This window comes from Poecilia reticulata, chromosome 19 (genome assembly GCF_904066995.2).
Source record: "Poecilia reticulata chromosome 19, P_reticulata-male-v2, whole genome shotgun sequence".
Classification (NCBI taxonomy): Eukaryota; Metazoa; Chordata; class Actinopteri; order Cyprinodontiformes; family Poeciliidae; genus Poecilia; species Poecilia reticulata.
The window spans coordinates 15,268,168-15,294,186 of record NC_088848.1 but is presented as its reverse complement, the minus strand read 5'-3'; the positions used below and the strand labels follow the sequence as shown (position 1 = coordinate 15,294,186).

The 26,019-nt window shown below is 41.6% G+C and overlaps 3 protein-coding genes across 6 annotated transcripts; all 3 read left to right on the top strand.

Moving 5' to 3' along the window:
• The first annotated feature begins 468 nt into the window (after positions 1-468).
• On the top strand, positions 469-15,909 carry ttll6 (tubulin tyrosine ligase-like family, member 6). Of its 3 annotated transcripts, XM_017310934.2 has the most exons (17): positions 469-607; positions 2,946-3,122; positions 6,114-6,251; positions 6,464-6,501; positions 7,636-7,754; positions 8,138-8,268; positions 8,342-8,498; positions 9,088-9,231; positions 9,489-9,574; positions 9,661-9,886; positions 10,757-10,935; positions 11,063-11,251; positions 12,388-12,562; positions 12,814-13,044; positions 13,130-13,171; positions 14,884-14,986; positions 15,325-15,909. In XM_017310934.2, the coding sequence occupies exons 3-17, from the start codon at positions 6,115-6,117 to the stop codon at positions 15,537-15,539; spliced, it is 2,172 nt and encodes a 723-aa protein (XP_017166423.1). In that variant the 5' UTR covers positions 469-607; positions 2,946-3,122; position 6,114; the 3' UTR covers positions 15,540-15,909. The 3 variants fall into 3 exon arrangements, with proteins under 3 accessions (XP_017166423.1, XP_017166424.1, XP_081456268.1); XM_017310935.2 differs by lacking the exons at positions 469-607; positions 2,946-3,122 and having other exon boundaries at positions 6,150-6,251; positions 6,461-6,501; XM_081600142.1 differs by lacking the exons at positions 469-607; positions 2,946-3,122; positions 6,114-6,251; positions 6,464-6,501; positions 7,636-7,754 and adding an exon at positions 7,773-7,954.
• Positions 15,910-16,376: 467 nt separating this feature from the next.
• On the top strand, positions 16,377-22,744 carry hoxb6b (homeobox B6b). Of its 2 annotated transcripts, XM_017310936.2 has the most exons (3): positions 16,377-18,152; positions 20,470-20,878; positions 21,887-22,744. In XM_017310936.2, the coding sequence occupies exons 1-3, from the start codon at positions 18,012-18,014 to the stop codon at positions 22,147-22,149; spliced, it is 813 nt and encodes a 270-aa protein (XP_017166425.1). In that variant the 5' UTR covers positions 16,377-18,011; the 3' UTR covers positions 22,150-22,744. The 2 variants fall into 2 exon arrangements, with proteins under 2 accessions (XP_017166425.1, XP_008435662.2); XM_008437440.3 differs by lacking the exon at positions 16,377-18,152 and having other exon boundaries at positions 19,831-20,878.
• Positions 22,745-23,217: 473 nt separating this feature from the next.
• On the top strand, positions 23,218-25,664 carry hoxb5b (homeobox B5b). Its single transcript, XM_008437441.3, has 2 exons — positions 23,218-24,037; positions 24,594-25,664. Exons 1-2 carry the CDS (start codon positions 23,359-23,361, stop codon positions 24,839-24,841), a joined length of 927 nt encoding a protein of 308 aa, XP_008435663.2. The 5' UTR covers positions 23,218-23,358; the 3' UTR covers positions 24,842-25,664.
• The last annotated feature ends 355 nt before the right edge of the window (positions 25,665-26,019 follow it).

The following is a 26,019-nucleotide window of genomic DNA, read 5'->3' as shown; positions in this document are numbered from 1 at the left end:
GTTTTGTCTACAATGTATGTGCCAAAATAACTTTTTGTCACACATTTAATAACAACTACTTCTACTAGGCAAAAAGTAAAAAAATAAAAATAAATAAAATCCTAAATAACTAATCAAATATGCCAAATAATATCTACTGAGGAAAAAACATTAAAAAAAAGAGAGAGGTGACTAGTCGGCAGAAATTTATACATTTTTCTCTGGATAAACTTGATATTATCCAGAAAAAAGAAAAACTATAAGTTTCAACATTTTTAGTACGTTCCTCCACAAATAAGAATGAATATCTGTCTAAAATGCCAATTTAAAGTTCAAAACCCTTTAAAACATCTAAAATGTACCCCTCCTTTTTGTTTTTTCGGCTGATTTTCCTCCCCCCAGTCTTTACATGTGTTAGCCACCAGCCAATCACAGACGAGATTCTCACACCTTCGCCTCACGATTGGCTGCATCTGACCCCGTCGAGTTGATTCATGTTTACATTTGTAGGTTTACTGTCCTCTCAGCGTCCAGCCAGCACTTCACGACCATCCGTGGGAACAGCTGCAGAGAGAGCAGCGCGTTTTAGAGGCTCACAGCGGGAACCAGAGGAAACGCTTTTTGGAGGGTAAATGTGACTTTTTCGACCAACTTTTTTTTGCCTTTGAAAGTACGCGTTTAAAAGTCAGTTGCTAAATTGGAGCTAGCTCAGTGCTGTCAGAGCTGGGAGAGGTCGGCATTCCGTTACCATAGTAACGGCGCCGTACATATGGGCTGCGCAGTTAACTGTAGGGTGGTTTTAGAGGGTGTTTTTTTTAAGTTATGAAGACTTTGCTCAATGTAGTTCTGTAGCAAGGACTTGGTGAAAGGCTTTATGCTCCTCCGTTCATATAAATTAAATTTAACACTGTTTACGTCAAATGTTAAATCAGTTTTTTTGGCATTCCTCCTCAACCGGGTGCTAGTTGGAGACAAGACACTCTACTAAACTTGCACCTTTCCTTAGCAGTGTGCTGTGGTAATTACTTTCTTCAGCAGAGATGTAGAAGCTAGAGCTGACATAATGGTGGATGCAAATAAGAAAAGCTTGAGACTTGAGAGTGGGATGGAGGATTACCTTACAGTAAGACAACACTGAACCGGGGACCTACTGGAATGCAAACACACACCAAAGTGTTCACATTTTCATTTGTAAAAGAAAAATGTGATCAATTTTCCTTCCATGTCAGAAATATGTGTTATTTTGTGTGAGTCGATTAAATAAAATCTAGATATGAATTGAAAATTACTGTTCTAACCAGAAAGTGAAAATGTTCTAGGGATTCATATGCTTTTCAAAAGTCTCTAAAAGATGAGGGTGATACACACAAAACCCCATGAAGTTAAGTGTCTTAAATGCATGCAAAAGTAAGCACAAGTACAGACAAAACTGCTGTAAAAGGGAGACAAAATAAGTGTGAGGACAGAGACTTGGCACAGAGAAAAGAAACAAAAGTCAGTTCAATAAAACAATGAAGGAATGCTAAGCTAACCTGTATCTTATGAAGGACAGAGTTATGAAAATCAAATAAATAAGATGGCCTCATAAATAAGCAACAAAGTGCCAGAATCAACAAAAGCTACAGATAAAGCATAAATAATTCATATATGACCATAAAGAGACGCAGTAGGTATAAAAAATACATGCAAAGTGACAAACATGTGATTTGAAGACAAAAAACGCAATAATGTTTAAATGGCTTTAGAAGGACACAAATCAGCTCCAAACAGTGTAAATAACTTAGAGAGGAACAAAAGATCACAAGGAGACAAAAACATCCCAGAATGACTTTAAAGAAGGAAGCGAGTCTGTGTGAGAAGCAGAGAGAGCTGAAGGCAAAGAAATGGGTGAAAGTCAACAGTGAGCATTTCATTTTTAAAAATCTGTCCAACTCAACTCATGCTTCTTCCAATTAGCCTACAGGGAAAAAGCAATCTGCCCCTAAACTTGACAACTAGTTGTACCACCCGGGCAGCAACAACAGCCATCAGCCATTACTCTAATATAATGAGTTTCAAGCCTGAGCAGTCTCAATCTTCATCAGATATAAGTCTTGACTTTGACTAGGCCACTCCAAAACTGTATTGATGCAATAATTCACAGACAAGGAGCCCACACCCTGCTGTACAGCATATGACCAAACTGCAAAACAATTTTTCTGCCTCTCTTAGTAACGTTACTCCAATTTAGGATTATTTTCTTATAAAAAATGAATCAATTTAATGGCTTATTGTGTCCCTAGCCTATACATTATAACAAATGACCTCCTGACCTAATTCAATGTCAAACATGCAGATGCACAAATTAATTGCCTTTAGTCACACAACGTGATTCATTTCAACTCCATGCTGAAAACTAAGTTGCTAACCTTGAATGTCCGTAGACGTGTGTAGGATATCAGTGGATGATTAATTAATCCTTAATTAGTTACAGAATCAAAGAGTTGCATCAGTGCCTCCTTGTCACTTCTCGCTCCTCGCCGTCCCTCTTTAGTTTGACTGATACCTGCCCTTTGTTTGCTTCTTTCCTCTCCTCGTCTTCCGATTAACATTTGTCCCCTCTCGCCTTGCTCCATTTTTAATGTCGTTAATGGAGAGCCCGGCTTTATTTTAGCCCAGCCAACACTGCTCACTTGCAGCTCTGCCGAGCTTTTCAGCACAGATTTAAACTGAACAAGTAGTGGCGCGGAAAGGTGCCTCTCCTGTTTCAGTGAACAAGCATCAGGGATTATCCCTCTCTTCTTACCCCCCCGCCAAGTCAAGGTCCCCTGCTCGTTTTCTCTTCCATCATGTCAAGACGTATCAGGTTTTTCTATCTGGTTACCAGATCCACTTCTTCTTCTTCTTCTTCTTCTACTTCAGCCTTTAAGTTTGTCTGGAGCTGAACCACCGTTATGACAACAATGAATCTTTTCTGTTTCCTCCAGGGCATCAGTTTCAGTTGGTGTGTGGAGGTGGGATGAGGTTCTTCACTGATTTGTTTGCTGTGGAGCACAGTGGCACTTCGAGAAGCTCCTGAAGCCGTCGGAAAACAGGCGTGGAGACAAACGGCTGCAGCGTCTTCCAACAGCAATTTCCTCATCAATGTAGGAGCAACACTACGGGTGAGTGACGCTGTTCTCTTTAAATACGATGTCTGAGAGTGTACAGGAGCTGAAAACTAAAGCCGAACGCTTTGAGTCTCTTTGTGAGGCTCTGAAACCCAGTTTCTGCTTTGAGGTAGTAGAAGATAACAGTGACACAGACGTGGAGCCCCAACTGTTGCTGGTTGAAGTACATTAAACATTAAACAGGGGCATAAAAACACAAACATCGCAGACAGCTGTTATATTAGCAATCTGTTTATTTCTACTGTTTGTATGTCTTTTTAAAATCAATTTGCCGCATGGTGCAGCCACAAATTTCAACGGGTTTTATCGGGATTTTTAAAGTAGAGCGTCATTGTGAGGTTGAAGGAAAATGATACACTGTTCTCAATTTTCCTTCGAGGTACAAATCTGAAGTGGGGCATTTGTATTTAGGTCAAATGGAGAGACGCATAGGAGGACGGTTACTCTGTCTCTGTCAGCTTTGCAAATCTAGATACTGAAATCTTTCCCCGTTCTTTGTCACAGAATAACTCCAGCTCAGTCAGATTGGACAACAATGTCATCTTTTACCAGAGAACATCTTTTACCACAGAATTAGGTCTCTGTCACTTTATCTATATGTAGTTGCATTTATATTGAGATTAAATCACAAATCTGTTTCCAACATATTTATTAATTGAAACACTTTCTTTGCTCTTTGTAGGAATATTTTTGCATTGCTTTATGTTGATCAATCCAACAAAACCCAACCATGACTGATTACAGCAATTCAAGGGAAAATTATGTTGATGCTTACCAAATGTACACAAACATATTTTACTTTTATTTTTCTATTATTAAATATTTTTTCTTTGATTTTTCTAAACTCTCCTTTGACTTTTTTATTTTTATTTTTTTAACGTTTCATCACCAACTCAGGTGTTCTTGTGAACGAAACGTTTAGAGTAAATGCTGAACGCGTTACGTCAACCAAACACTTTGATTGTTTCATGAGGTCGGCTCCTAAAACAAACCAGAGGTGTTGTTCACACACCTGTTGTCGCCGTACACCGAGGGAGAGTCTTGGGCCGTAACCGAATCTGGGCTGAGGTCAGTGGGGCGTCTCAGCCGGGTGCAACACTCACAGCTGAAGGCCAGGATTATCCAGATCACTGGATCAGAATACCGTTACCTGGCACTGCAGCCTCCCACTGTGTACCTGGGATGTCCCTCCTGGACACCACCCGCAACCCCGGGTTTCTGTCACAATGATTGAGTCAAACTCACCTCAGGCCCTGTAAGACACCAGATCGGACGCGGAGGTGCACGGCTCCTGCTGTGTTCGGATCAGAGGACAGATTGAGATGAGCAAGTGGAGCTTTAATTTCCCTTATATTTGGACTTTCTTGTGTCCTGGGAAGTGGATCTTGACTATGTTTGTCACTTAAACCTGCAGTAACCTTTACAAAAATATGTTTTTTCTAAATTTGCTAATATACTGTCACCACGTTGTGACAGTATGGTATGAGACGGATCATATGTGAAAAAAATCAAGCTCCTCCATCCCAATCAAAAACAACCAATCAGAACCAGGAGGAAGGTTTTAGTGCTGTCTGTCATGCTCATGTATGTGCTGCTCAATATGCTAATACTAATACTTACAGGAAAACTGTTTATCTGATGTCACCTGTGGCCATGCTAACTTGGCTGAACGTTCACGGTGAACCAACTGTAGCGTAGCAGTAAGCAATGGGGGGAAGGATGTGAGTGGTGCATACATGAGAGTGATTGACAGCACTAAATCCATCCTCCTGGCTCTGGCTCCTTCAACATATTTTTACTCAAGTAAAAGTAAAAAGTCGCAGTCCATGAAATTATGTAAAAAAGAATTTGGTAAACAGGCTTCTCACATCATCAATCGTTTAATATTTAAAAATGACATCGTCATATGGAAATTTATGGTATTTTAAGGACCAAAATGAAACTAATTCAAATAAATAAAATGATTACAAAATAGCAAAATCAGGCAGAATATACATTTTTCCAAATCAATTTCTTTAAATATAAAACCTATTAAACTTCAACAAAAGTCACTGACAGTGGGTGGAGGATCCAGAAATTTTACTGAAATAAGAGAAGCGATGCTTTATGATGAAATTAGTCAAGTAAAAGTAAACTGTACAGCACAGTAAAAGCACTTCTAAAAATATCTTTTTTTTCCCAACAAGAATTTTTTTTTTACAAAAGTGATTCAAGTTAAAATTATGTTGAAGACTCGCCTGGCTGCCGGTGGGACTCGTGTTCACGGCACAACAATGGTTGAAAAATGAAAGAGCGAGGATACTTTTGATGAACTTCCATCTTCCATAAGGGGCAGATTTGTGATATGCAGAGTGGATTTTATGAGCTTTAATCAGAGTTTGGATTATTTCTCGTCATCGCTGTTGTGCTACCAGTTGCTCTGCTGCCACACCTTTTAAATGCCAGCGTGTGACTACATGCTGACAGCCGTAGCACTCATCTGATGAGACGAGTGGAAACAGAAACACGACTCCATTCGCTCCCCTACAGCATGCTCTTCGTTCTGTTTGATTGAGTTTCAGTGTCAGGGGTTTCAGCAGGCAGCTTTAAAAAAAGAACCATGTAAATGAGTGCTGGACAATAGAGCGACATTGCAGCACCATGTACAAGTATCCACCCACTTAGAACTTTTCCACATATGTTTGCTATGACTGGAAACTTCATTTGAATTTTTGGGGCTGATTTTATGTGATACTCTTAAGTTGTGCATAACTGTCCAATGAAACGGTTGTAAAATGATAAATGGTGGCAGCTCAGGTTAGTTTTAGCAACTCTGTCACATTAAAATTAGCAGTGTGATACAATGACATTTATTGTTGTAATGTAGCAAAATGTGGAAAGGTTCAGGTATGAGCACTTTTGCAAACTATCGCTTTTATTTTATGTCTGCACAATCACATTTGTTTTAGTTTTTAGCATTTTCCCCCTCAATTTGCTCCGGCACAGGATGGGACTACCTCTGGAAGGCCCAGATGCAAACAACGAGCTGGGAGAGGAGGAGGACGGAGGTGAAAGCCAAACAGAGACCTACATCCCCTTCCGGCCGCCACCCACCTCCAAGAAGAGAAGGAAATATAAGAGGAGGTATTTTTCTCCTCGTTGATCATGTTGGATTTAACTTCTAGACACGTGTGTCCCTGCAGGAAGTGAACTGCCTCAGCAGTTCACTGCAGGAAGTGAACTGCTGAGGCACCTGCTTTGTGGCGACACCGCCACAAAGCAGGTGTTGCCTGCTTTGTGGCGACACCGCAAAGCAGGCGTCTGTCCTTCTCTCTGTCCCTCTTCTCTTTCAGATGATTGGCTATCAACCTCACCAGCTGCAAATATGAAAGCGGTATGTTTGATTTTTTTTTAAAAGCCTAACGTTCATCTGCTTAAATCAAGGTAGATTCTTGCAGTGTCAAGCGCTACAGAAACATTATTATTACATTTGAGGCATCCCAAATTCTCCTCTGTAGACAGATGAAGGTTGCGGGAAGCCAAATTCATTACAAGTTACTACCACTTATTCTGCACAAGCACTTCAGATGTTAGTGTCTATTTTTAAGACAAATGAATTGTTGTCCCTCTCCTGCACCCTTAGTTCTCCCCCTATGCATCCTCTGGACCTTTAAGGAAACGTTTGAGTTGTTCTGTTTTTCGGGGTTAAGTTGTTATACAACACACACCTTCAATAAATTTGAAAACATAGGAACTGGATTGCGCCTGTTTTAATTTATTGCCAATTTTCTCTTACCCACACATGGTTGAAGATATAAAAATAAGTTCAAATGTTTACAAACAGGGCTGCACAGTAGCGCAGTTGGTAGAGCTGTTGCCTTGCAGCAAGAAGGTTCTGGGTTCGATTCCCAGCCTGGGGTCTTTCTGCATGGAGTTTGCATGTTCTCCCTGTGCATGCGTGGGTTTTCTCCGGGTACTCCGGTTTCCTCCCACAGTCCAAAAACATGACTGTCAGGTTAATTGGCCTCTCCAAATTGCCCCTAGGTGTGAGTGTGTGTGTGCATGGTTGTGTGTCCTGTGTGTCTCTGTGTTGCCCTGCGACAGACTGGCGACCTGTCCAGGGTGTACCCCGCCTCCCGCCCGAAACGTTGGCTGGAGATGGGCACCAGCACCCCTCCCGACCCCACTGAGGGAAAAAGGGTGCAAGAAAATGGATGGATGGATGGATGTTTACAAACACCCTCCTTGATATTTTATATTGATTTTTAAATGAAAAGAAAAAGCAAAAAAAAAAAAACAATCCCCAACATCCGTAGAAACAAGCAAAAAACCCTGACATCAGTCCAAATGAAAACATACAGATTGAAAACAAAATCTTTCAAACGTTATAGTTACATAATCATTTTAACCCAGTCTAATAATGTTTTTAATTCTTATTTTCACCTTTTGGCAAAGTTTGTGGGGAAATGTCTCATCATCGAAACATTTGGCATGTCTTTTTAGTAATTTACCTTTTGCTGTGCCTCAGTGCGGCGAGCGGCCCGCCGGTACGGCCTCAAGGAGACGGGGGAAGACGAAGACTGGGCTCTGGTTTGGACTGACTACTCCGTGTCTCTGGACCGTGTTAGGGACATGAAGCGTTACCAGGTATTTAAGCCAGGCGGTCTTCACTAAGCACCTCATTACCGCCATCATCAGGACAATCCGCGGCAGCTGAGCTCGGCTTTACAAATTAACCGTGTAATTCCATTTGTGCCGGAGAGAAGTGAATTAGAAATGGGGCTCCTCTGTTGTAATAGAGCCTCGTCTTCGTGGACGGCATCGGTAGCTCCCAGCATTTCTCTCAGGTCAGGCTTTTAATTTGCAATCTACTGTGATATGCTTATCCAGGCTGTTTAACAGGTTGAGACAAATTGCAACCGGTTCTCCTCTTGAAGTTGAATTAAATGCGGCCATAATCATACGTATGAAACGTGTTACATTAGCGGAGGTGGTCCTTTCATGCTGTGTAAACTCGCTTGTCTTTGCAGAAAATAAACCATTTCCCAGGGATGAGTGAGATCTGCCGCAAAGATTTCTTGGCGAGGAACTTGAACCGCATGCTGAAGCTTTTTCCTAAAGACTATAATATTTTCCCCAGAACATGGTGCCTCCCCGCAGAGTAAGTTCTCCTTTTGTGTCTGCATAGAAACGCACCTCGAATGTGTCACTGATTGTCCGATTTGCCTTCGCAGCTACAGTGACTTCCAAGCCTACACCAGAGCCAAAAAACACAAGACTTACATCTGCAAGCCAGATACGGGGTGCCAAGGTAAAGGCATCTTCATCACGAAGTCCACTAAAGACATACAGCCTGGGGAGCACATGATCTGCCAGGTTTACATCTCTAAGGTGAGGCTTTTGTGAACAACCTTTTGCAAAAGTATTCATGTCTCTTAAATCTTTTTTTTATTTTTTTTAATGTTTTGCTGCGTCACAACCGCAAACGCCAACGTATTTAATTGGGATTTTATGGTGTTGATGATGTAGTGCAGAACTGTGAAGTGGAAGAAAGTGCAAAATTAAATTGTGCCCTTTTATTTGTATTTTACTGCAGTTACAGCTGTGAATATTACAGTGTTTCTCTACCATCTTTTCACAGCTACAGACTGAAATTTTTGCCCATTTGTCTTTGCAAAGCAACTTAAGCTCAATCAGATAAGATGGGGAACATTTGCAAACACAGATTTTCCGCTGGACATATGTCTGGACTTTGACATAATACATTGATATGCTTTGATTTGAATCTCTGCATTGCAGATTTAGTTGTATGTTTAGGTGTGTTGCTCCTTCACCAACTCACCTTTTTCTGAGTTTGTATTCTCCAGTTAACAATTAATTGATTCCTAAACTAGTTGACAATTATTTCAATCATCCATTTATCACAATGAATCCGATTAATCATTTCAACCCTAAGCCTGGCCTCTGTTTTCTCCTCCAGCCATTCATAATTGACCGATTCAAGTTTGACCTGAGAGTTTATGTGCTGGTGACGTCATGCGACCCGTTCAGGATATTCATGTTTAAGGAAGGCTTGGCTCGCTTTTGCACCAGGAAGTACAACGAGCCCACGCAAAGCAACGTGGTAAGAAACGTGATGCCAGCGCTCCTCGTTGTCGCAACTAGGTAGCCTAGAAATATTTCCAAATGAAACGAAGTCCAGGTCAAATGAAAACAACATTGTTTGCAAGTAAAAGCGTAGAAATATACACAGGTGGATGGATGTAGTATGTGCAGGCTGGTTAGAGTCTTTCTGCTGGAGGTCTTGTCATCGCAGGGTTAGTCTGGCCAGAGCGCCTTCCTCCTCCATGTGTGAAACTGAACTCTACTCTGCCACCTCAGGAGGATGTATGCATGCACCTCACGAACTACTCCATCAACAAGAACAGTGAGAACTTTGTCCGCGATGAAGACTACGGCAGCAAACGGTAAAGAGGTTTGCCTCGATAAACGCTGCGGTGTTGTGCTGCCGAAGGTGTGTTTACGGAGCGCCGTTCTGATTTCTGCCAATCAGAAAGCTGTCCAGCCTCAACAAGCACCTCCAGCACTTGAACTGCAACACGGAGAAGATGTGGAACGACATCGAGGACATCATCATCAAGACTCTGATATCGGCTCACCCCATCCTGAAGCACAACTACAACACGTGTTTTCCCAACCACATCTCCTGCAGTGCCTGTTTCGAGATCCTCGGCTTCGACGTGCTGCTGGACCACCGGCTCAAACCCTGGCTGCTGGAGGTGAGAGGTGACAGGAACCCGGTTTCGATGTGGAATCTGCAAATCATTCAGAGAACGCGCTCAGATTGTCAGCACTCCAGCTCACCCGCTTTTAAGACAGATAGAAAACTCTTCAAATGGCTCTCTGTCCGCTTAGGCTCAAAATAACCTGAAGGACACGTGTGGGTTTTTTTTTTTTTTTTTACTACTTCTGCTATTTAATTATCCTCGGATTGTTATATTGATTTGCACGTGGAAAATATATGAAAGAGTTTAAATGAAGGAAGGTAAGCTTAAGGAAGCTGGTAACAAATCAAAATGAGATGACTTTTGTTCAAAACATCAAATTTGGTTTTCCATTCAACACACAATAACATCAAGATGAATGTAAAGTCAGCAGAAGTGTTGTCTGAGCAGGCTGATCTGTTGATTTTTTTTATTTTTTTTATGGATTAACCAATTAATAATTGATTTTTAAAATTTTTATTTTTTTTACAGAATCTGAACTAGGTGAAGCTAACACTATGCCTTGAGGCGTTCTGGGTAGAACATACTTACAGTGAAAGTTAATTTTTTTTTTCTTAAATGCAACATGTATATCTATATATTTTAAGCACAGTTTTAGCTTAATTGCTGCTCTAACCATGTTGTTCTTTCAGCAAAATGCCATTTTTTGAGCTCGTATTCTCCCGTTCACGATTAATCGATTGCTAAATTAGTTGCCGATTATTTTAATAATCAATTCATCTCACTCAGCCCTACTCTAAGCCCAACCCTATTACTTTCTTTTTGATTTTCAAGCAATTTGTAGGTAAAACATCACGTGAAAATGTTTGTCCATGACTTCGTTTGACGCAGTGAAACATTCAGCGTGGTCTGGTCTCCGTCCAGGTTAACCACTCGCCCAGTTTCACCACGGACTCTCCTCTGGACCGGGAGGTGAAGGACGCGCTCCTGTTAGACACTCTGGTTCTCATCAACCTGGGCGCCTGCGACCGACGCAAGATCATCCTGGAGGAGAGACGCAGGGTGAAGGACAGGCTGCAGCAAAACCGCTCCAGAGAGGCCAGGTGAGGAAATGAAGTGTGGAGTTTCCCCTCCACGGTCACACAATGACACACACACACACACGCACGTTGCAGTGGACACGCAGTGTGCTGGTGTGTGTTGCTGCGCTCATTTGTGGTCGGCCGCCAGGTCAGAGGAGCTGCGGCAGAGCCAGGCGGCCACGGTGGAACAGATGGAGGAGTACGAGGCCAAACACCTGGGGGGCTTTAAACGGATCTACCCCAGAGACGGGGGCGAGAAATACGACAAGTACTTCAAACACAGCAGCTCGCTCTTCCAGGAAACGGCTGCGTCCAAGGCCAGAGAGGAGTGTGCCAGGTAACTGCGGCGTGCGCAGGAAGCGTGAGCAGCGTGAGGGTGTACTGCTTCTGACCTATCCTGAATGAGGGAAGTCAGGAGAGAAAAGAGGAAAACTAAATCTGCTTAAATTAAAATGTGAATGTAGAACCTCAAGTAAAATGCCAGCTGTTCTTCGTGTATGAAAATGGGCCCATGATAAACATTTTACACCTTTAATTTGACATATATTGCAAACCAATTTATTTATTTGTCCTTAAAGATCCACAGGGTGGAATCTGGGTCCATAGCTGAAACCCAAATTGAGCTAAACGAGGGAGTTTGACCCTCGCTCGATCGTCTTCTCAAGAAACTGAAGATGTAACTCGTAGAAGAAAAATGAGAGGAGAATTAAAATGTGTATCCACGTCTTTGTAACAGACATCCACTGAAAAGAACGGAGGAATTAAACCTGCTCCAGTACATCGTCTGTGGTGTGATTTTCAGCTATTTAAATGGAACCATTAGCTGAATATCCTCTCACATAGAAGATCACATAATCTGCTATGTGATTATGTTATTCGAAATTGCTAAATTAAAATCCTGACATATGTTGCCCTTGTTAAAACTACATAGCCTGTGAAAATGGTGGATTTAAAAAAAAATATTTAGTGAAAATTCAGTTTCTCAGAAAAGAAAAACCTCGGGTAAGGACAATAAAAATGATTTTTATTACAAAAAAATTAGGTTTTCATCTGCTGGTGTTGGTCCACTCAGCTTCATCACAGGGAAAGCAAGAACCTGGACGAGCTGAAGGTTCATACAAAACGGATCTGGGCTTCCTGATCGCCCACCAGCCCAACTGAAATACCGACATTTCTGTATTAAAACTCGTTTTAATACAGAAATGTAACATTCAAATTTACCAACAAAAGCTGAATTTTGTCTTTGAACCATAAGTGTTACATTTACAAAAAGTTATCGCTAGTTTATGTGAATTTTAACCATTTTTTTGGGGGGAAAAAAATTAATAAGCAAACTTTTTTTGGGTGATGTTTATTATGTATTTTTGATTTCTCTACACAGCCTAGGACTTCTGTCTGAAACCGAATCTCTCTCCTCGTTTAGGTGAAACGAATTGGTAACGTTTTGGTTGAAGTGTGTGACGTTGTTTCCAGGCTGCAGCTGCAGGAGCTGCGGTTGAAGCAGGAGGAGAATGAGCGCCACTTGAAGGTGAACAGAAGGAGAGAAACGCAGGGGGAGACGGCAGGGGAGCGGATCAAACCCCGGCCGGCGCCACCGCAGCCTCCCCGTGACCTGCTGCCTTCGGATCTGCCCCACGTTGGCGCTCAGGTGCAGTGTCCACATGCAGCCACTGGGGGGCTCCACAGAGCCTTCATCCTGAGATGAATGGCTGCTCTCCTGGCTGACCCCCCTCACACAGTTGATGCTCACTTACCAAATTTAAATTGCAGAAACTAAATGTTTTATATATATATATTTTTTTTCTTCTTTTTTTTATTGGATGCATGCAAATATATATTACAAACGTAGGCCTAGGCAATAAAAACAAAATTAAATCATGCGTTTCTGTGTCTCTGCAGTCGAGTATTTCTGGAGCTTTTGTGGGTTTAGAAGCTCCAGAGCTCCTAGATGAGGTGGACGAGGAGGAGGAGCAGGAGCGGCACGAGTCCCTGCTCCAGAGACAGAAACTAGTGGAGGGCCTGGGGGTGGTGGGCAAGGTCCATGAGCTGCTGCAGTACCGGCCAGAGGGAGGGGGCCTCTACCATTATTCCACAGACATCGGCTGTCAGAGTCAGCATCAGAGGAGAGACGTGAGTGCAGATCCAGGAACAGGCGAAGCTGTTGGTGTAAAAATATTCATCCTCTCGTCTATGACGCTGTTCCTTTGTGTTGCAGATGAACTTCCTAACGCAATACCCTGACAATTACAGATATCAGGTAAGTGACACCACACCTTCACACTCCTGAAGCTTCTGGGTTTTTTTTTTTCTTTTTCGTTTTGTCACGTTACAACCACATCCTGCAATTTATTCTAATGGGATTTTATGCGAGACCAACAACACAAAGTGATCCAATTTAAAAAAATGTTTTTTTTTATAAAGATACAATTTAATTTCAAACTCTTCCCTCCAGAGAGATTAAGCCCACAGTGTGGTAGCGTTGTTCGGCTTTCCCTGTTCAGGAAATACTTTTCTACAACAGGAGGGGATTGCGATCTTGAAAAGATGAATTTATTATTTTAAAGACATAATTAATTTGTGCTTTAAAGTACAAACAGTTGCCCTTAAGAGACACCTAAAATAGAGTTCATCTGTGTGTAATTTCATCCAGAGTATAATCCCAGCCGTTCTATGAAGGCCTCAGAGGTTTGCTAGAGAACATTAGTGAACAAACAGTCCAGCAGAAGATGCTGCGGATGAGTTTAAAGCAGGTTTAGGTGATAAAATATACAAAGACTCTTCAGAAAAGGAGTGCTACAACCGCAACCCTACCAAGACATGGTCATCCCCATAAACTGAAACTGTTTGTGGCAGGAAAATCACACTGCACGTCATATTAAAAACACGGCGATGGCAGCATCATGGCAGAGGCATGGAAACGGATCGGATAAGATTGATGGAGCTGAATACGGGACGGTTCTGGGAGAAAACCTTCCAGAAGCTGGAAAAGTTTATAGACTGAGGCAGAGCTACAGCAGAATGATTTAGATCATATTTTTGAATGGCCCAGTCAAAGTCAAGCTGATTAAGCTTCTTTCTCAAAGGAGAATTGGTAAAAAAAAAAAAAAAAGTAACTCTTTAATTGTGTAAAGTAATGGGAACAAAAGGTGTTTCAACAAAGTGAGAGAAACACAAAGATACATATAAATAAGATTTTTACTTATTAAAAAATTATGATATTTTCCTATGAATTTAATTTAGGCACAAAAAAAAAACATTTCTGTTAAAATACAGTACAGATTTGTGGTTGTAATATGACAGAGATGCGGGAAAGTTCAAGTGACCGGCAATCGGGAATCAATCTGATAGTTTTTAAATGGAGCAAATCCTTAATAGATATTCCTATTATAATTATGAATCAGCCTTTTTATACAAAAAATTTAGGAAACATTTGTTTTCTGATCTCCCCGGTTTGATGCCTGTAAACCTGCTAACTGCAATTACAAATAATTCTGTTAGTTAATTCTGTTAGTTATTAATAATATGTCACTTGACAAAAAGTGGTAAAAAGGAATATATATATATATATATATATATATATATATATATATATATATATATATATGAACAAAGAAAGCATTTTTTCAGTGTTCATGACAAAGAACAACCTGAATCAAATAAGCTAACAACATTCAAATATTCATTCCTCATTTTGAAGTTTGATGTCTTGATCTGAAAACATGGCAGAGAATTGAACAACCAGGCCTGCAGCTTTGTGATTAAAGGGAACATCCGTGGAAAATCAGAACGATGGAGTCAAGTCCGCACCTCATGGACGCTCAAGCCGTACACAGATTATTTGCGAAATAAAATAAAAACAAAAAAATCCTTGAGAGATAATTCAAATGACATTTCAGATTGTTTTGTTGCGCCCGTCCCAGTGACGCGTGACGACTCAAAAGTATTTGCTTTTGTCCCACGACCAAACAGAAGAGCCTGAACGAGCACGCCTGCCTGCAACTAGACGTGGAGAGCCTCTGCAGGATGGGAGAGGGCCGCAGGACCTCCGGCACCCACCTGGGACCCTGTCAAGGTAGAGTCCAGTCCCGACACGGCACCACCGGGCCCACATGTTTTGGACCAACAGCAGCTGATGAAGAATATATATATATATATATGCGTTCTCTCTTTTCTGTTGGTTGGAAAAAGCAAACAAACAGCAGAAATAGCTTTTTAATGACTCCTTAGATCAAAAACGTCTTGGAGGGAGAAAAAGAAAAGTGGAATAAAATGTAATCCTTAACGTTGACTCCATCGACGCTCGTTCATAACCACGTGAATAAATGAATAAATAAATTATAAACTGTGTGAATCAGTCGAGAAGCCTTTGTTTGGCGCTCCTCTCATTGTCCTCCTCCCTCCTCTCTTCAGTTAACAGCACCACGGTCGCCTCGAAGTCCAGAAGAAAGATCCCCGTCATAAACCCCACGAAGAGTCTGCACTGTGGCAACTCGTCCAACCACGCTGTAGACCTGCCGAGCCTCCTCATCGTCTCCACGCGCGTCCCGCTGCTCCGGAGGCCTGGCTTCTCTCCAGTCGACCACAGCTCCCCCCGGAGAGTCCCCCGGCCCTATAAAAGACTGTGAGGAGCGGGGCCGCCGACCTACGAAGCCCCTCGAAGGAGGACCGGGAGATCCAGGCGGGGTCTGTGCAGGATTTGTTAAAGCACCTGGGTGGTGGTGAAGGCAGAGCAATATTTAACTGTGAAAGTAAAATACACAGTGCCTATATGAAAAAAATGCTGTAATGGATTTTATATCTGCGAAGCTCAAGTTTACACTCCTTTAATAAAACGGCCCACACAAATATGAAGTTTTATATCGGATAAAACCCTCGTTGAGTGCCATGATAAAGGGAAGAGAAAAACAAATCAGTTACCTGCTATATAGAAAAAGAGATATGTATTTAATCTGAGAACATTTTAAATAAAGAAACTGGGTTATTGAAATCAGAGAATTTCTTGAAGTGTCATTTGATTAAAAAGTAATTCTTTATAAACAGCCACATTGGTATCACATTTTCTGCTTGCTACTCAAGACAATATAAAAATGCTTGAAAATCACCATCGAAACAGTTTTAACAGACTAATTAATAAATTTGATTATATAGTTGAGTGATCTAATTGTAAGAAAATACATGTAATAGTTTTCCAAAAAGATAATTATGAGAATAAATGCATTTAAGATACATATTCAGATTGTATTTTTTTTTCTTTTTGTTGCAGTATTTGAATTGGATTTTTTTTCCTTTACATTGTTTTTAAAGGCCATATTTTTTTAAAAACAAAGTTTCTTTGTTTGCTTTACAAATTGAAAACACAGAGATTAATAATAATAATAATAATAATAATAATAATAATAATAATAATAATAAGAGAATAACAACAAAGTAAAAAGAAAAAAGATATCGATGGTTCGATAAAAATGGTCCAAAATAATCCAAAATTCCGCAATTTATAAAAACAATAAAACCCAAAAGGTGATCAAAAACAATTTCGTAGAGCTCTGTACATTTCTGGAGCAATACAAACTTCTGATAAAATTGGTGGAGGAGTTAAAAAAAAGTGAATTTTAAACATTTCTATGTTCTGTTTGGTTGATTTGCAGCAGAAATGTTTGCAGGCCTCGCTGTCTGTTTTATCATAATTATGAATTTATTACTAAGCTGAATGCGCCACTAACGCCGCGCCGCGTGGGCCTCTGGGAGAAAACTTGGCTACTTTTATCAATTCATTTTCACTCATTATTTTTTGGGGGTGGAGTTCTCAAAAACAGATTTAATGCACAACTTTGATTCGGAATACCTTTAACGCATCCATTCCCCCCCACACACTTTTTTTTTTAAACTTTGTGTTTCAATAAATAAATAGCTACTTAGTCCTGGGAGCTTTTAATTACTAGAGGCACTCGAGGAATTTATGGTTTTATTGGGTCTATAAACGTCGGAAATCCTCTTTAAGTGCTGGAAAAACACCAGCAGGCCAGCGGAAAAGATGCACTCTGACTAAAGCAGAACGGAAATGAGACCTGAAAAGAACAATAACAAAAAGAGGAGAAAGGATTTTATTTTTTTAAAGAGAGAGATTTCTTTCAGACTTTGTACCAGAAATGAGTCAGTAGTGATATTTTTTATTTTTATTTTTTATTTTTGGGGAAAATGCTTGTTTACATTTTCTCTGCAGAACGTAATTGAGTTGCACATTTCTTCAGTGTTTGACCAAAACACTGAATTCTGTGTTTGTGAATATATGTTTTTTTTTATTATTATTATGTAGCTTAATTACGCAAATATATTTAAAGCTTAAATTAAACAAGAAACAGTTTTAATAAACAGCAAAGTTACTGATTATGTATCTGCAGCTGCTCTCTGTCTCAAAAACTGCCTTTAAAAAGAGAGAGAAATATTAAATTTGATATATTGTTGTGACGCATTTGTTGGAGCGCAGTGTCCAAAGCAGAGCTCTAAGAAGGTAAACAAACCTTTCACACAGCAGCAGCGGAATCAAGCGCGCTTCCTGTACACCTTCTAACATCTCCACTTTCCTTTCTAATGCAACTTTAAAGCCAAACATTCCTGCTTTGTCACACACACACACACACACACAAAAATAAAACAAACATGGCGAAGGGAAACCTCGTCCAAAAGCACAAAAAAACCTCTGCGGTTTATGAAAATTTACAACTTTCCCGTGGAAGTTTACGACTCGTCCGGCTCTGGGATTGGTCCGTGGCGGTCATGTGGCCAGCAGGAATGGGAACTTATTCCCCATGAGGTTATAATGCAGCTGCTGTTTTTTGCACCGCTCATTCACCTATAACAGTTTGTTTCACAGTCCCAACCTTTTTTTATTTCTAAAATGTTTGTTTTCCCCGAGTTCGTCCGTGAGCTGAAACACGCTTGTAGGTGAAGCTGTTATTGTGGTTCGGTGTTTGATTATTTTTTTTTTTTTTTTTTTTTTTTGGAGGAATGATGGCGCCTCTTGCGCGACTCACCGTGCGCCATGTTCATCTAGCTGCACCTCTGTGGCTTTTGGAAATGAGGGATCAGCACACTCCTGGATGGAGGGATTACTTTCAAGTTGTCACTTAGGCAAAGTGGAGATTTCGTTTTTTGTTTTTCGTGCGTGTGTGTGTGGGGGAAGCGACAAGGAGCTCCAGCGGAGTGGCAGCCACGCTGGTGATGATGGATTATCAACAAAGGTAAGGGCACCCTGGTTCTGATTTGCGCTGCTGCTGCTGCTGCTGCTGCTGCGGCTGAGCTGTCACTGCAGGCCTGGTGTTTACATGACTGGGAAAGGGGAAAAGCTCCCCTTTAAGAAAGGGCAATTATTCAGCAGCGAGCGTGTTTTCTCTTTCTGTTGGTGCTCTTATCACGCGGCTGCTTACTTTGATTAACCCCTGAGGTGCTGCAGCGCCTCCAACCGCCGACATCTATCTGCTGAAATGAGGGGGAATTGCAGCAAAGGTTTTGCTTTCGAGGCCCTTTTCGGAGTCTGATGGAGTGAAATTTGTGGCTGTAGGCCACACGCTTGACTTTGATGATGATGATGAAGGTAAAGATGAGGGTCATGAAGGCCCCGCGCCACCACTGGGGCATGTTCTCATTTGAGATTAACCTAATTTGCCCACCACTTGTTCTGTTTCCTTTTTTTATATCGTGTTTTGTTGTTCGCCCGTTTTTTTAAATTTATTTTTATTATTATTATTTTTTTTTACTTTGTTTCAGGAAAACACGTTTAGAGCCTTTTTTGGTGATTTGGCGCACCACCGTTTCCTCATTGCGCTTTTATATTTCACAGCAGTTCAGATCTCTTTTTGGACAAAAATAACCCATATATTTGCCTTATTTCTGATTTTATATTCAGCTTCACATCTTTTGCGGTTTCCTGAATGCATTTTTATTTTTTATTTGTTTCCGTCTACTGTGGCGCCTCCGCTGCGCGTCGATGCGTTATTTTCAGAACCAGAAATTCTTTCAAAATTTGATTCAAAATAGAAAAGAAAAAACATTTTCATGCTTTTACAAAACAGTTATTAACGTTTATGATTTTACATCCACTAAAACATGCCAAAATGTATAATTTTTTCCTTTAAAGTCTGAACAATGCTTACAAAATGTTTTTTTTTAAAGTTCATTGGATGTAATGCACACAAATCTTATTCGATTGTTTTTTTCATACGTCTTCTAAAAAAACCCCCAAAAAAACAAAGAAAGAAGTGACATATGTATAAATATAAAGAAAAAGACAAAGAGGCTTATATATATATATATATATATATATATATATATATATATATATATATATATATATATATATATATATATATATATATATATATATATATATAAAGCGAAAATCTGAACCTGCTGCAATTGTTGCTTTGATGAATTTTGTGATGAATATTAGATATTCGTTATTTTTTCCTTTCGAATAAACTTAAATCATTATCATTTAACTGCGTGGATTGACTTGAGTATTCTTCTTTCCTCATTTATTTAGTTATTTACTCTTTTACTCTCCTGCTCAACTTGCAAAATCCGCATGTTTTCAACTGAGAGCTAAGGATTTGACCCACAGGGATTAAAACGAACTAAAAATCGCAACGATTTAGTTTTGTTTGATCTGCTGAAACCTTGACATTTGTGTTGCCATCAGGAGAACAAACAGTGAAACATGTGGCGACACGACGCACATACCTGAAACTTATCCCACCTTTTCTTTTATTGAACCTGTGTGATGGTCGTGCACACTCGGCCTGTGTGTGTTAATTGTGATGGGGATGAAGGTGGTGATGACGATGGTGGTGCTTGAGCGGGTCCTTCCTGCGTGCGGCTTCCTGCACGTCAGAGTTGCATCTGGACACATCAGCAGGGACGTGCACCTTTAGGGAAATGAAAGCGTGAGATGAGACCAGTCAGTTGCTGCTTGTTAAGTCGCTGCATTGAGAATGAAGTGTTTAATCACCGCGGCTCTGCTCAAAGTGGGTTAATTAATAGGGCGGAAGAGGAAATTGAGAGGGGAGAGCAAAGCAGAGATAATTGTTTTGGTTTGATTTTTTTGCTTATATATATATACGCGTACTTTGTGTCTAACAAATGGTGTGTCTCTTTTCTTTTGTTGTTGTTGTTGTTTGTTTTTGTTAATTATGCAATTCGGCGAGTTAAAGTGTGCCTTTATGTGAGCGCGCGTAAAGACCGACTGGCTCGAGCGCTTCATTTCGATTCACCGGGGACTCCTGTGCGCAACAAGAGCCCCCCATGGGTGCAATAGTGCAAGCACAGACGGCGGTGATTGGCCAGAGGTTGATCAGATGGTACACTTCCCCTCTGTATCCAGTGGCACCTCACAGCCCCCCTTTCAGCAAAAACCAAATCTCCGATAAAGTAATGGCAAAAGCACTTGGACTATAAAAGACAACAAATCATATTCCTCCGGAGTAAATACACCCCGTTGTCCACCCAATGAGTTCCTATTTCGTTAACTCAACTTTCCCCGTGTCTCTACCGGGAGGACAGGACTCTCTCCTGGGTCAGATACCGCTCTACTCCTCGGGATACACGGACCCGTTGAGGCACTACTCCAACGCGGCCACGTATGGCGCGGCCAACATGCAGGAGAAGGTCTACCCGGCTTCCTACTACCAGCAGTCGGGCGCGGCGGCGGCGGCGGCCATCTACGGCCGCGCTGCCGCCGGCGGCGGAGCGCCGTGCGACTACAACCCGGTGGGCACGTTCTACAAAGACGCGGAGGGCTCGTGCGCCTTCTCGAGCGGCCGCGAGGACCAGCCGCTGTTCGTCACTCAGGAGCACCAGCAGCGCAAGGCGGAGTGCGCGGAGCAAGCTGTCAGCATGAGCGGCAGCATCGACGACAAGTCCTCCACTCTCATCTACCCCTGGATGCAGAGGATGAACGCCTGCTCCGCCGGTGAGTGCGCGCGCTCCCTTTTTTTGTTTTACCTCTCTTATGTTAAAAATAAAAATAAAAAATATATATATGTTTTTTTTGTATCAACTTTACAAAGTTTAAGCACGCATGGTGGAGGCAGGATAGAAGACTAAATAAGGACTGCATGTGCAGATCTTCGTGCGCTTTCGCAGTTTTGGCCGCAAACACCGGACTGCACGCGCGCACCCAGCAACGCACGCACTGACTGGGCCTGCACCAAGCCCGTGTCACATGGTCCTTTTCAGATTTTAACACAAAAACTCTTCAAGTACCACATCAGAACAGAATAAAATAGAATTCAAAGACGTATTATTTATAGAATTAAATCGCAAATGTTCAGCAGCAGTATACACATATATATATGTGCATGAACGAATAAAAACAAAGCCAACTGAGCATGTATGAAGTAAATGTTTTGCTGGCTGCACTAACAACAGAAAAATACACATGACGACGTGTGATAGAGATAATTTACAGCAGGTTGATTTTCATAAGTTACCCACAGTGCATTACTGTCAGAAACGTGCACTAGAAGATCTATAAGTTAAAATGTAAACAGAAGTCACGGATCTCAGTTGTTCAGTTGCCTAAAGGAAAATAAAATGCACGAGGCAACGTGAGTTCACCCCATACTGGGTCGGTTTAATGTCATTTTTACATGATTCTGCAGGGATGTGGGTTATATTGCGCCATTTTTGGGGGGAGAAATTATATCCTACTATAAAATATAGTTGTTGTTTTTTGTTTTTTTCAAAATGTCGTCTTAGTATGATATTTGCAGTCTGTTAAACGCATATCAAGAAAGAAAATATGCAAATATATTTCAGTCAAATATCTGCAAAGTGTCACCATGACCATCATTTTGTTATTTTGCTGTTTTATTTTATTTAAGCTAAATCTCCATTTATAGTTTTAATAATTTGCTGGTGAATTTTGTTTTTGTGCTTTTATTTATTTATTTATTTGTTTATTTTTGGGGGATTGCAGGCCCATTTGGCAGCAGCGGCCGCAGGGGCCGGCAGACCTACACCCGCTACCAGACCCTGGAGCTGGAGAAGGAGTTCCACTTCAACCGCTACCTGACCCGCAGGCGCCGGATAGAAATCTCCCACGCCCTGTGCCTGACGGAGAGACAGATCAAAATCTGGTTCCAGAACCGCAGGATGAAGTGGAAAAAGGAGAACAAACTCCTGAATCCCTCAAAGACAGCCGAGGAGGAGGAGCAGGAGCAGGCGGAGAAGAAGAGCTAAACTACAAAGGGGACTCTGAGATAAAAAAAAAACGAAGAAGAAGAAACGCTTGAATGTGTGCGTGCGTGCGCGCGTGTGTGTGTGTGTGTGCGTGTGTACACATAAAATGATGTATAAATTCTTTGTAGATATAAGAAGTGCTGCAGAAACCCCACGTTAGAGACGTGTAGAGACTTTGAGTATTTGCACGGTGACTCTGTCCGCATTTATCAGGTCCTCCTCTGTTTGTTTGTCCTTGTGCTCGTGTCTTTATTTTAGAGGACTATGCAACAAACCGCCAAACTGTAAATAAACCCCAGCGTTTATAGTTCTCAGTGTTGTTACCTCATCACTATAGGCCCGCTGGGCGCCACCTTTATTTAATCTCAGTGCCATTAAAGCAGGTTTTTTTTCTTGTTTGTTTGTCCCTTGTTGTGTAGTTGCTCTGATGTGACTCTGTGATATAGTCTTTAGGCTTGTTGTTTACCGATGAGTTCAATTTGTACAAATGTTATTTATTGTTGTCTCACGTGTTCAATGCACATCTGGATATTGTGTGCAATATTTTCTTTAGGGGAATTGTACATATAATAAAATAAAGGCTTTTTGATGTAAATCTGCAAAATCTTGCTCTCGTTCTTCCTAAAAAAGTATTATTATTGCCCTCGTTATCATTACCGTGGCGTCTGTGCTGCCGCTCATGCCACCCATAAGGCCCATAAAATGATAAAACATCAAAGCAAAGAGTGAAATAAATTCTGGTTCGACGCACTGTAGCACAACATGACAACAGCGGGGCTGATAAACTTTCTGTTATGTGTTACCTGAGCCTGCTGTGGCCTGTTGTTATGAGCCGGTTTACAGAGATGATGGATGGACTCCGCGCGGCCTCGCAGCGATGCCGCCTCTGTCCAGCAGATGGCGCTCGCTGCCTGCGCGGCTCTCGGGCGCGCAGCGGGGAGGCACCATTGACTGGAGCCTAACGACCATTATTTCGTCATCATTTGTAACCATGGAGCATGAATTACCTCTTGAAGTCATCAGTGAGGATTTACGACTGGTCAACAAAGGCACGTGATTCCCGAGCGCTCTCCCATATTTGGCCGCATACCTGGCAAAGTACAGTAGGGCTTCATTGCTTATAATTCATGATTGCGTCCATAAATCGTGCAAGCACACAGGATTATAGCGACAAAGATCTACAAATCGAGGCTTTAAAAATCCAAGCAAATGAGCTCTTACTTTGTAAACTCGTTCTCAGGGCGCTATCCAAATGGCTCCGACTATCAGTTACTAAATTATGGGACTAACGGCGCTGTGAGCGGCTCCTTCAGAGACCCTGGCACCATGCACTCCGGGTCTTTCGGCTACAACTACAATGGCATGGACCTAACCGTGAACCGCAACAACACCGGCGGCCACTTCGGCGCCGTGCGGGAGGACGCCCGGGGATTCGCGCCGGACGCCCGCTACAGACAGACGCCCAACTGCTCGCTCTCGTCCCCGGATCCGGTGCCGCCTTCGTGCGCCACGGCCGGCCGGGATCCGCTGGAGCTCAAGAGCCCCTCTCCCCCCTCTGACCGGAGCGCGACCTCTTCATCGGGTGGCAACAGCCTCGGCAAAGCCGGGGGCGCGCACTTCGCGGAGATAGAGGACGCAGCGGCAGCAGCAGCAGCAGCAGCAGCTGCCGCCGCCGCCGCCGCCGTCGCTGCCGAGACCGAGGAAGGCGCGCACAGCAGCGGCGGCGGTGGCGGAGGAGGCTCCGGCGTGGCATCCAGGGCGCAGCAGCAGCAACAACAGCAGCAGCAGCAGCACCAGGAACCCAACGCCACCTCCTCAACTCCCACACCAAATGAGTGCCAAACGCCACAAATATTCCCCTGGATGCGGAAACTGCACATAAGCCATGGTATATCCACACACGTCTAATATTATTGTGTTTGGAGGGGATGTCACGCTGCCGGTGTGCCATTAATCTGTCAGGCGTTGCATGAGTGAGCAGGCTGGTGGAAAACAGGGCAGTATTTGTGAGATGTTTGTGGGCTTGTTTGCGTGTTTGTTTTGTCGGTGGAGGTTTATAAACCCACGGCTGAGAGAAAGAGAGAGAGAGACTGCTTTCATGAAATCATGAAATCTGGATTAAATGCGCGCAAAAGTATGGGGACGTGCTTTCTGTGAGGGCTGCAAATAGGAAAGGCGGTAATAACTGACAGTTTGCATGTGTGCATGCTTTCCCCCCCCCACTCTTTGCATCATCCCATGCTCCATCATAAAAAAAAGCCAGAAAAAATATATTTTTTTTAAAAGTAATAACTATAAAAACCATTAAATAAACTGGCAGTATCCTCCCCCTTTAGAAAGTTGTTCTGCTAATTTTCTGGATATTTTTTTTTTACTTTCTTATTTTTATTTTTATTTTATTTTTGTTTTGTGTGTGTGTGTGTGTGTGTGTGTGCAAAATGTAGATATGACTGGACCTGACGGGAAAAGGGCCCGAACCGCGTACACCCGCTACCAGACGCTAGAGCTGGAGAAAGAGTTTCACTTCAATAGGTACCTAACCAGACGGCGGAGGATAGAGATAGCCCACGCCCTGTGTCTTTCCGAGAGACAGATCAAAATCTGGTTTCAGAACCGCAGGATGAAGTGGAAGAAGGACAATAAGCTGAAAAGTATGAGCCTTGTGACAGGAGGCAGCGCCTTCCACAACTGAGCAACTTTTTCTTCTTGTTTTGTTTTGTTTTTGGGAGGCAAGGGTACAACAACAACAACAACAACAACAACAAAAAAGAAATAAACAAACAACAAAAAAAAACAACAAAAGAAAAGTGTTAATAAAATTCCCAAAAAAAAAAAAATAGAGAGAAAATTGATGAGTACTGTAAAGCTTTTGAAAGCGCAGCACCTTCCAGCATGCCATTGTGATAGAAAGAAGAAAAAAAAAAAGAAGTATTCTGTGGTCTTAAAATGCCATTTTTAGTTTACTGTTGTACTATCATAGCTTAGATGTCCTATTTGGGGAGGGGGTGGGGGGTGGTAAAAAAAAAAAAAGATGTAAATATCATTCTGGGAATTTGTCTCTCTTTCTGTCTCTTCTGTCTCTTAAAGTTGAGCTCTTTATTGTAACTTCTTGACGGTCTAACAGGAGTAAAAATCATTGTACAGCTAAAGAAGAAGAAGAAGAAAAAAATAATAATAATCCCAAACCATATGCTGCTCTTCATTGAATGTAAAGCGCTTTTAGTGATGGTTATTTGTGGCCAAAATCCATAGAAAAGTTTCATAAGCAAGCCAATGTGTAGCTCTATAGGATGCGTTGTGCGTTTATTATTATTATTATTATTATTATTCTAATTATTCTAATTATTATTGTTTAGAATAACAAGCAATGCAAGTGTATTCAACCTGTCAATGTGATGAATTTTTAGTGCAAAGGGTTATTCTGTGGATATAGGCAGTGATGTGAGCTTTTTGGAGCTTCTTGTATTTGTACGTGAACTCATAGCGCTTGAAAAATAAAACTTTCCCTCAGTTGATTTTGTGTGTGTGTGTGTGTGTGTGTGCAGTGAATTATCGGTTAGAATAAAAGCAAATAAGCAAAACTCCCTGACTCTTGCTGAGTTGTTTCTTTTAGCGCAGGAAGGCATATCGACTTTCAGCCAAATTAATGATTAACCCGTAAGGCGGTGTTGCGTTTTAAACGCACTTTTCCCTCCGTTTAAAGAGAAAGAGAAGACTTTTTCAGACTTACCTCTTCTGAACTCCCTGAAGCGAGACGAGTTTTGTTTGTTTTTTTGTTTTTTTTTTGTCCACGGGAGAAATCCTGATCAAATCCATCTCTCATAATAATAATGATGATAGTAATAATAATAATAATAATAAAAAAAGAAC

What these genes read in the sequence shown, in the direction of transcription:
- ttll6 (XM_017310934.2), top strand. Translation starts at nt 6,115, where the DNA reads ATGGGACTACCTCTGGAAGGCCCAGATGCAAACAACGAGCTGGGAGAG. An exon ending in AACCGCTCCAGAGAGGCCAG is followed by an intron (nt 10,936 to 11,062) that starts GTGAGGAAATGA and finishes GTCGGCCGCCAG; the next exon opens with GTCAGAGGAGCTGCGGCAGA. An exon ending in GCCAGAGAGGAGTGTGCCAG is followed by an intron (nt 11,252 to 12,387) that starts GTAACTGCGGCG and finishes CGTTGTTTCCAG; the next exon opens with GCTGCAGCTGCAGGAGCTGC.
- hoxb5b (XM_008437441.3), top strand. Translation starts at nt 23,359, where the DNA reads ATGAGCTCTTACTTTGTAAACTCGTTCTCAGGGCGCTATCCAAATGGC. An exon ending in GAAACTGCACATAAGCCATG is followed by an intron (nt 24,038 to 24,593) that starts GTATATCCACAC and finishes TGCAAAATGTAG; the next exon opens with ATATGACTGGACCTGACGGG.
- hoxb6b (XM_017310936.2), top strand. Translation starts at nt 18,012, where the DNA reads ATGGAGGGATTACTTTCAAGTTGTCACTTAGGCAAAGTGGAGATTTCG. An exon ending in ATGATGGATTATCAACAAAG is followed by an intron (nt 18,153 to 20,469) that starts GTAAGGGCACCC and finishes CCGGGAGGACAG; the next exon opens with GACTCTCTCCTGGGTCAGAT. An exon ending in GATGAACGCCTGCTCCGCCG is followed by an intron (nt 20,879 to 21,886) that starts GTGAGTGCGCGC and finishes GGGGGATTGCAG; the next exon opens with GCCCATTTGGCAGCAGCGGC.